Consider the following 11048-nt stretch of genomic DNA (forward strand, 5'->3'; position numbering starts at 1 on the left):
ATGTAACATTTTTTGAAAAATTACAAACGTATATATATGTATATATACATATATATAAACGAATATCGTGACGAATTATGAATATGATGCCGTTAATTTAAACTAGCCTATCTAAACAAAAAATCTATAAAACCCTTTCATATGCTTTTTTGCTTTTTAGCCAAAATAGCCAAAATAAATACAATAAAAATGGTTTAAAAAAATAACAATGTAAAACAAACGAATTGTAAAGCAACCTGCTGATCAATATTTCTAATAAAAGACATTCCGTTTTGAAATGTCGCCTGCTGTTTTTATTTTTTTTAAATTTTATTTTAAATGCAGCTAGGTTTAGCCTTTATGTTTTGACACATCCTTTCATATGTTGTGGAACTCTTTCTGATCAAATACAGATTTTTTTTTTTTACACAGCACAAAATGGCTGTAATTGACTGCGAGTGCGAGGCTCACCGATCTGCGCATGCGCACCACACCTCGCTGTCGGAGCTGCGAGCAGGTATTGAAGTTGGCTCATCATGACAAGCCCTCGCGCACAAGCTGACGGATCATCGATCATAGAGCTCGCAGCGTTCTGACTGCATCGGAGGAGCTGATGCCTGCTTCATGAGACAGCTGACGGTGCACGAGTTTTGGTCTGACAAGGACATGAATGAGATGAGCTCTGAATGCCTTTGAACACAACTGGTGACAGAAACTCGCACGTCTATTTGCAGCTTTTGGAAGTGTATTGCAACCCACGAATTTGAAGGAGCCAAAGGAACCATATGAAGTTATGGATGGTAGAGGGACTATATAAGAATTGTCTTTTTGACTTTTTTTCAAAACGTGAGTTCACTCCATCAACGCTTATAGTGACTTCCTGTTTTTTATTATATATATAGTTTTTTTTATATAACAGATCACAATGTTCCAGCACAATAAGAAGTGCTTTACTATTGAATCTCTTGTGGGTAAAGACTCCAATTCCTCAAGTGCCGCTGCGGATGAGCCCATCAGACCCACTGCTCTGAGGTTCACTGAATCCATCCATCCCTCTCCCTTTGGGAGCTGCTTCCAGAACTCAGGCAGGACATTGTACAGCAGCAGCCCAGAGATGATGTTCACAGACCCGGCCACTCATTCCACCAACTCCGGCCTGTCTCTGCGTCACCTCCAGATCCCCACACAGCCCTTCTTCAGCCCTCATCAGAGGGACACCTTGAACTTCTACCCCTGGGTGTTGAGGAACAGATATCTGGGACATCGATTCCAAGGTAAAGATCTATTATGTTATGTTGATGGTGAGGATATGGCCCATGAAGTCAAGAAAAGCCTAGATAACTACAAAAAGATTGAAAATATCAGTCAATGTTTTCAGCAGCTCTTGGGCCTATGTCGAGTTCAATGTTTTATTTTAACATAATTTCAAAATTGTTATAAATGGCGATGCGCACGGGCGATGTCATAAATAGCCGACCTATCGTATGAATATATATATTTAAAATAAAATAGGCCTATAGGCTAGATTTAACAAGAAATGAGAGATATCTAGGCTACACATTACGATAAAACGATGCCGTGCCAGAGAGTTGTGTGTTAGCACAATTTAAAGCCTATTTAAAAATGGTTTGACTTTAAATTAAATAAAAAATTACCAATCAACATGAACTGCAAAATAATGATGTCGCCATTACATTATGAAAGACCGCTAATTTATTTTGATCACATATTTATCCCGTGTTTTTAAAGAAGGGAACGTTGTTCGATACAAATAGATTTGTTTTTTTGCTTGTAGCTAAGTTTGTTTGAAACATTCTTAGCTGTCACTGTGTAGGCTATTACAATATAAATAATTAAATATTAAAGTATGATCGTAGTTTTCAGAAGCATATACATTTTAAGCCTAAATGGATAAGATAAATGTAAGCTCCTTTGCTTAAATGAAACTTTCAACGTTTTAATTTTATTAAAATAAAAATAGTAGGCTAAATTATTTTACTGTTATTTTAATTAGCCTATTTAGTAGGCCTACATTTGTTTGTGTATCTTCTTATGCACCGTGTTTCTACATCGTTATCAGTTTTTTTTTAAATGTTCGATTTACATAAACTAGGATATTTTAATAAATATATTACACTATTGTGGGTGGACAAAATTAACTACAATTACATGTGAATATTTTTATGAGGTAGTCGCCGTGCACAGACAACAACTTTCGTTTATGTTTGTGATTCTTCCACAGAGTAAACACATTTGTTATTATACGGCTCATTAACAGCTCTTAAAATTACCATAATAAAAAGCAAACAGTGTTAATGATATGTTATGCCTTTTTAAAGAATTTTGGATTATTTGGACAAGCACTTTACTTCAAAAATCAGCCATGAAATGTTTGTTCCTTTAAGAGGTTTATTTAACTTAATGTAATTTTAATACATTTTAGTCACCATCTCTGTAAGATTAATGTTTCTTTAAACTTCTTTATTTTGTTACTATTATTTTAAAAATTCAAATGCTAGAATATAATTTGAAATATTTGATAGTCCTGTTTGCAAAGTCCTTTAAAAAGTGTAATGGATACTGGGAGGTTCTATTTACCAGGCAATTTGTTAAAGCTGTTATCAGTAGCTCTGGCTGGTCTGACTTATTGCCTGCTTGGAGGCTGTGATGGTTAGCACAGACGTATTTGCTGTTAGGGTGCTGAGCTGCACCACAGTCCTCGAGGGCATTGCTCAGGTAATTGGTGGAAGTCAGGGGTTGTTGTCACTATTACTCAGATCCGGGGTTCAGATAGAGCCTCTTTGTTTACACACAGAGCCGATCCACTCACTGTTGGTGTCCAATAACCTAGAAAACTACTGTTTAGACAAGACTAAATGCAGCCGTGGGGATTGGGTGGGAAAGGATAACCTATCGAGGAGAGTGTCAGCGCTAATGTGTCCATGGGTTTTAACTCTAACACTTCCTGAATGGGAAAAGAGATGTGTCCATGTCCTCGAGTCCTTCATGCGGGACAAGGTAAACAGGATCCCAGAGCGACCTGCTGTTGTACATGAGCAGGGTTTGGTGTTATGGGTATGTTTCACAGACTGTGACAGTGGCACTGATGCATAATTTTTTCTGAGATTTGTGCGCTCTCAGGTTACAATAAAAATCTGTGAGGTTCCAGATGTATTTAGTGTCATCAGCAGACTCAACGCTGTTGACTGTGATTCTTTAGAGGCCACATTCCAAAACATGTAATAATATAAGGGGACATTGTAAAAATATATGTAATAATAATTATATATATATCAATGCTTAAGCAATGCTTTTTATATACACTATAAAATATATGATCAATACAACATATGTTTTTACATTGCCTTAACTCATCAAAATACGTTATTCAATTTAAAAAAGCCTATAAGTTATTCAATATTCAAATATTTTTTAAGTCAGTTTAATGCAATTTATGTGGAAATTACTTAAATAATCCAAGTTGACTTTAAATCACTGTAAATAGTATCAGTTGACTTAAATATAGACTTAACAGAAAAAAGTGAGAAAAACCTGTTGCCTTGAAATTGTTAAGTAAATAAAGCGTAATTGAAAAACATGTTATGTGGAATTGTGGAATATAACAGTAATAGATTTTGATATAATGGGTTTTGGCTGGTTATAGCGGGTTTCTCGCTTTAAAAAAATACTTTAACTGATCACTTTTTACACACACACACACACACACACACACACACACACACACACACACACACACACACACACACACACACACACACACACACACACACACACACACACACACTGTGTTGATTGATTTTCTTAATAATCTAATAATGTGATAAAAAATAACATAACAATGTAATATTAATATAATAATATAATAAAAATTATAGAAGATAACAGTTAAGTAATTAAGGATTTTTTTTTGCTTGAAAAATAGCAACGTAGGGAACACTCATTCTGTAGGAGAGACCAAAAGGGTACAGTCTCTTTCTTTCCCACTATAGGCCACCCTTCTCCCTGCCTCTAATGAGAACAGCACTGACAAGACCAAGCTTGTTTGTGCCAAGGGAATGGCAGTAAAGCTGATCTGGGTGCCATCTGGTTCCCTTTTCCTCGTTTGGGGGACTTTCTTGCCGTGGATAGGCCAGTGTGTGTGTTTGAGTCCAAATCCCCGGAGGGTCTCCCAGCTCTTCAAGAGGCTTGAGTCTCTGTCAGTGTTCTGGCCTGCTACTAGTCTGATCCACCACCTCTCTCGAGAGACACGGAGGTGATGCGACACATGCTGATGATGCCAGACCGAGAGCACTGAGTGTGCACGAATACGATTTTACTTTGATTCGAAAGTTTCGAAAAGTATAACACCGAGGTTGGTTTTGGTCGGTTGGCGCTCAGTGCACCTTGAGGAAGGTTTAAGGAGGGCTTTTCAACACCTTCAAACCGCGTAGAACTCATTATTTACATTCTTCCACCTTTTTGCACGGAGACGTCTCCATTGTTTTTGCCTCTGGTGTTCAAAGCGTTTTCAGCACACCAGCTGAAAGCAGTTGTCAATGACAGTGCTGTGACAGAAAATATGCACCTTTTAGTAAAATAGAAGTGAAGTGCAAACATTATTAGGACCTTTGGGAAGTGTCTGCTAATGAAGGCTTGCAACAGCGGCCATTACAAACTAGTCATTCTGTGCATGCAAACAAACACCCTGAATGTTACAACTGTCTTTTCCACAGTATGATGCCTAAAAATGTGTGTGTATATTAAGCAGGCAAGAGAAGTTGCTGTGTTTGAGGCTGAGAGGTTGCTTCTCTGTGATGGCTTAATGCTCCTCTGAAAGGAGTCAGTTCAAAGCTATTGTCTGCAGAGAAAGCCCTGGTTTCAGATTTTTGAAAGATTTAAGGTCCGAACAGCCTCATGCTAATCCTCTTTTCATCTTCTGGTGATGCCATTAGTGAGCTTTTGTGCTCAGAATTGGTACATCATTGTGCTTTCTTTGATGATCAGTGTTAAAAATGTAAATGGGTTCTGTGCAAACTCAGCGCTTATGGATTTAAATTTAATTTGTGTAGGCCCTATCTAAATTTGTGGTTTGAGGATTTAGTCAGCCTTCAGTCAGTATTTCTGGGTAAGTGAATATATTTCATAATATATTAATATGCTTTTAGCAGTTACCATGATGTTTTCAACATCTTCACGGCCTACGCGTGGGCATGGACCAACCGCATTTCATGCTCAGAAAAAGTCGTTATTGAAGCAAACACGTATCTGAGACGTTTGCATGTTACAGATGTACATTTGCGGTTGCACACCTGATGCGAACGTTGAAACATTTTGGTTATTTTTTCATTGACAAAAGATCATGGTCTGTCACTTCTCCCCTCCCTCTAACCGCTCCGCGAGAATATTTTGTTTATACGTGATTGCGGTCATCATCTTTTTGAAGATTCTTTCAAGCATAGCTTTCCAAACACTAAAGTGGTCACATAAATTACCCATCCATTTGTTTATGAAAAATGTTTTTCTCTCTTTGTGTGTTTGCAATAAACAGCAGATGTTGTCTGGGGTCGAGCAAAGATCACGTTTGCCCTGATACTGATGCAGGCAAAATTTTACTATTGCCTTATGTTGAATATAATCAGACCAAATGTAGGGGATTTAGATTTGCTTAACTGACAATTAACATATTCATCACAAATGTTTTTGCATCTTTTCAACCATGGATGTCTATTTATTTTTTAGCAGCCTTGCATTTGTATGAAAATCAGGGTAATGCCATATATTATGAGGGCCAAAGGTTAAAGACATGTCTTTGAATGTCTCTGAGTGTAGAGACATTCGGTTGGTATGGATGATGCGGTGTGAACACACTTTACATCAGCCGTGTCTGGAACTGACCTGGAATTATTCAAATCGCCTCATGTGGCTCAATTAAGACATGCCATCCTGCGCTTAATGTCTGAATTGCTATGCCTATGTAAAGCACTTATTTTGTATAAAAGCACAAGAGCCTTTGGGTAATACATCTGCTAAATGAAGAAATGTCAACGTAATGGCTGCCATAATAATAATAAGTTTTATTATTCTAAAAGCACTGAAAGAATTTTATGAATGCACATCAATTTGATTTGTAATGTCAATTTAAAGGAAAATGCTTACATTTCAGAAGCAATCCAATGGTGTCATTAGGATTTCAACAGCACAATACTTAAAATATTTAAAATGTATAAAAAAATGTTTTTGTTGTTGTTGATTTTCATGTATTTATTTTAAATTCCACTATAAACGTATCCACTGGCTAATTAACATGTACTTTTTATTTCCCTGCTTCAGGTGACGACAGTAGCCCGGAAAACCTGCTGCTACACGGGCCTTTCTCTCGCAAGCCCAAGCGCATCCGCACGGCCTTCTCCCCGTCGCAGCTGCTACGGCTGGAACGTGCCTTTGAGAAGAACCATTACGTGGTGGGAGCCGAGCGGAAGCAGTTAGCCAACGGGCTGTGCCTGACAGAGACACAGGTAAGGCGGCAGAGGCGGCTGCATTCCGCCACGGGCACACACACACACAAACACACTGCTCACTAACGGCATGGGATGTGAACACGCATTTACTCATCTTCTTCACAGGACGGAAGTTATTCATCATTCATTGCCTTGGGATAGGCCATATAAATTCCAAAGCATGTATACAACATGCATTTATTGGTTATTTTCACAATCGGTTTCACACACACTCCCATACGTACTTGTGTAGGATTGCTAGGCTTGTGCAATACCTGTTGTTATGGGGTTCCGTAGTCTGAGACACCACTGAAAATCGGAATTTAAAAATCTAAACCTGGAAAGAAATAGAATAGTTATGAATGTTAATGTGTGACATAAAATAATAAACTTGTTTTAAACTTTTAAAACCTGCTTTAATTGTTTGTTTTTTTTTAATTAAAAATGTTTTTTTGTTTCATTCAAATTTTAGTTCAAATTTTCATGCTGATAATATAATATGTAATTATTTTTATTTAATTATAAAAATTCAAAGGATTTACACTTGCACTCTAAAAATTCTGGTTTAAAAACAACCCAAGTTGGGTTGAAAATGGACAAACCCAGAAAGTGGGTTGTTTGAATGGGTTAATTTACTAGGGTTTCCAACCCAACTTGGGTTGTTTTTAACCCAGCATTTTTTCGAGTGTGCGATTTCAGACATTTGGACAGCTTATGTAACACCTTTACAATTAGTTATTACTTTTATTTTGGATGTTATTTTTACATACCATTTCATCCATATCATGTACACATAGTTAAATTACGTTTCCACATATCATGCAATCATGACGCATGATTTCCTCACCAGACTGAGAGATTATTACGTCAACAATCATATTTCACATAAGCAGCAGGCATAAGCATGTTTTATATGGCATAATTATGTGGCCCTAAAGTATTTTAATAGCAAACACACTATTGGGGATGATATGTTTTGTAGCTTTTAAAAACATATTAATTCATTTCTAATATATATGATCTATTATTAATATATATATTATGTAACTACTTTGCTGTGACTAGATAAGAGGATATATTCAAATGGCCTCTCTTTCACATTCTTCTTAAGGTGAAAGTCTGGTTCCAGAACAGAAGGACCAAGCACAAGAGACAGAAGTTGGAGGAAGAGTCACCAGACCCGCAGCAGAAGAGGAAGGGTAGTCAACATGTGAGCCGCTGGAGGGTGGCCACGCAGCAGGGCAGCCCTGAGGACATTGACGTCATTTCAGAAGACTGATATCGTACGGCTGCGTTATCTCGGGTAATAAACATCAGTCATGTTGATGGATCACTGCCACACAAAAAAAGAAAGATATTTTTTCAGACAGACAGTGTCATGAATTGAACTTGGTGTGTAAACTAAGGAACTGAGTCACAGTCGGCTGCCACTGACTTCTGATAGGGCACAACAGAAGAGAGGACGTCAGCAGCTCAACTGCTCATAAAGACTTGACTGTAAGACTTGTATGCAATACACATGGACCTCTTCATTTTGGGTCACATTCCATCTCAGAGCAATGAAGACTTTTTTTTACGCTTTTTTGTTTTGTTTTGTACATTTTCACTTCACTCTCGCTCCTTTGTTATCAGTCAGAACATTTCCATCATAAAGAAGTATACTGGATGACAACAATAACACCTTAACGAATAGGTTGATGCATGTTTTGTGTTGAATTGATTTAGACATTCAATGGCCACAGTCTAACAACAATATGTCGATCCAGCGTGAGAATGAAAAATCACTCAGATGTACTTCAAAAAAATGTTGTGATATTTTAACTGGATGTGTGTATTTTACAATAACATCATTTTTTTACGAACCAGGGAAACAGAAAATGGTGAAATACCCTCACGGTCGGATATACATTCGAAATGGTTCTATTTATTCTGAATGAGTGAACTTTTCTATGCATTTGAGCTTTAAACCCAAAATTTTCGTTTGCGTTTTACATATGGGTTAAAGCTTACTGAAGATTTTACATGTATAGTGTGAGAATTATTTTTTCTTTTTTTCCCCCTGTTTGAACTGAGATCAAATATCAGTGAACTAGAGAAGCTTAGGAAATGTTTGAATTTCTTCCTTTACTCAATTACAAAAAAAAAAAAAAAAAAATGCAGTCTAACCTCCAAGACCCAGAATGGTTTGTAGCACTTCATAGCAGATTGTTTCTTTTTTGGGTTTTTGTCTAAGGTAATAAGCACTGTAATCCCATCTGTTTGTCTTCATTGTTCAGGAATCGTTTGGTATGTGTTTGTACCCCCCCCCCCCCCCCCCCCAGGCTATTAGATAATAAAACTTTAACTTAAAGACTGTTTGGAAATTATTCATCCTCAGTTATGGATTTCATTAGCTCAGGAGCCGCATTTAGTAGCTTTATGCTTTTGCAATTTGTTCAGTTACATAAAACTGACAGGTATCATTAGACAGAAATCCTTCCAATAATAGCGTACTTACATGCTCACTGAACATTTAAGTGTTTGAAAGTGAACACAAACATCCCCACCTTTGGATTTACATGTGCAAACAATGTCACGCCAAAACCTGTGCAAAACAACACGGTATCAGACACAATCCCATTCACTGGGCTGTGAAAATACTTAAATATGTTGATTTAATTTGATTTTTGTATCATTTAACTGTTCTGCTTACATCATCACATCACACCTTATTTGCTGGCTCATTGAAATGATTATGAATTCTGCTTAATGATGAAAAGTGCTTCATATTTTTGTGGAAACTGCGATACGCAAAAACTCAAAGGTAAGATTTCTATATAAAAAAAGAAAGATTATTACCTTCCTCTAGAAATGAGAGCATGTCTATTTCAAATAAATGCTGTTCTTTTGATCTTTATCAAATAATCCTGGAAAATAAAATGGTTTCCACAAAAAAATGTTAAGAAGTATATCTGTTTTTAACATTGAGAATAATAATAGGAAATGTTTCTTGAGCATTTTAAAATATATTTAAATTGTATTTTTGATCAAAGCTCATGCCACTTTGGTGAGCAAGTTATTTTTTTTTAACTGTGTAGGCCTTTACATGTATTTCAGTCAGCTAAAAATGCATTCATGTCACCTTTATGTACTGTAATTTACACCTGCTACTCCTTAAGGGCCTGAGTGACAGAGATGTATTAAATTAGCATATTTGCATCACCTTAGATGTTAATGCATAGCCTCATTATCAGTCGCAATGCCTATAAACTGTGAAATATAATATAAGAACAATCTATTCATATTCTTTTCAAATAAAGAAAAAAAAAATCCAGGAAACAACGCCCACTCCATGAAAAACAGAACTCATGTGTAAACACACGCTCGTACTGAAATGGAATAAAACTAAAAAATAGCAAATGATTGTGTCTACCTCCCGATAAATTTTGTGTGGACATAGTCAAACTTAAATAATGTAACGTAACCACCGACGTTACAGTGTTTTTGTATGCAAAATGACCACTCCCGGCCAGTATGCGTAATGGTAGCGCAGACAGGACGCTATCAGTGTTAAACACATGATGCTTAATAGAAGGTTGCGATAACTCTAAAGACTGCAAGAGGGATTTTATGACAGATATGATGCAACATTACTGACAATTACATAGGCCTTGTACCCAGTGCAACAAGAAATTAAAATAGTTTAGACTTACTGATTGCTTCACTGTTTGAGTCACAGCTTTATTATGAAGCCACAATATCAGAATATCATTCTGTGTCACAGCACATTGCTTTAAACAAATGCTCATTAATAGTATGAGGGCTATGTTACTTACAAATATTTCCGACTAGCTACCTGCCCCCATGTTGTTGCCATGGATATGAAGAGGTGTAAACAAAAGAACAGATGGTTGAAAGCATGTAGGTGTATAGAGCAGTCTGTGAGGTTTCCCAACTATGTTAAGTGAAATAATTCATCTAACTCAAAGTAATTTGATCTGGACCGATGCCAAGCGTGGAGTGGACCACTGATCTGGCTTAAATCAAGTAAATCAGAACTAGTGCTGATTGTTATTTATCCTACAAACCAAGTTGATGACCATTACAGTTATCACTGTTCTTGTATGTCCTTTTCTGGGAAATGTTGCAACAATTCACCTTCAAGCTTTGCTCATTGCGTTTAATTCTCAGCATTGCAGATAAGCAAACACTCTAAAAAATGTGTGATATCTGAATGAAACGTATAATTTTAATTTCTATATTGTTCAAAATTGTGGGGTTGGCACGAGCCTTTTATGGGTGCAGGGGTTACATTTATTGAGCAAAAAATTATTGTGAAATATTATTCAAATGTAAAATAAATATTTTCTATTTGAATATAATTTAAAACGCGATCAAAGCTGAATTTTCAGCATCATTAGTCCTACTCCAGTCAGTGTCACATGATCCGTCAGAAAACATTCGATAATATTTTTGTGTAAACAGTGATACTTTTTTCAGGATTTTTAATGAAAGTTTACAACAGAGATTATAATTTTTTAGGAAGGTTATATTTTTTTTTTTTTTTTTTTTTTTTTTTTTTTTTGTGCGTTT

At 36.4% G+C, this 11048-nt stretch overlaps 1 protein-coding gene across 1 annotated transcript; it reads left to right on the forward strand.

Moving 5' to 3' along the window:
• The first annotated feature begins 461 nt into the window (after positions 1-461).
• On the forward strand, positions 462-8623 carry emx3 (empty spiracles homeobox 3). The gene is made up of 3 exons (XM_067456632.1): positions 462-1253; positions 6310-6494; positions 7588-8623. The coding sequence occupies exons 1-3, from the start codon at positions 905-907 to the stop codon at positions 7753-7755; spliced, it is 702 nt and encodes a 233-aa protein (XP_067312733.1). The 5' UTR covers positions 462-904; the 3' UTR covers positions 7756-8623.
• The last annotated feature ends 2425 nt before the right edge of the window (positions 8624-11048 follow it).

Source organism: Pseudorasbora parva, chromosome 11, assembly GCF_024679245.1.
Source record: "Pseudorasbora parva isolate DD20220531a chromosome 11, ASM2467924v1, whole genome shotgun sequence".
NCBI lineage: Eukaryota > Metazoa > Chordata > Actinopteri > Cypriniformes > Gobionidae > Pseudorasbora > Pseudorasbora parva.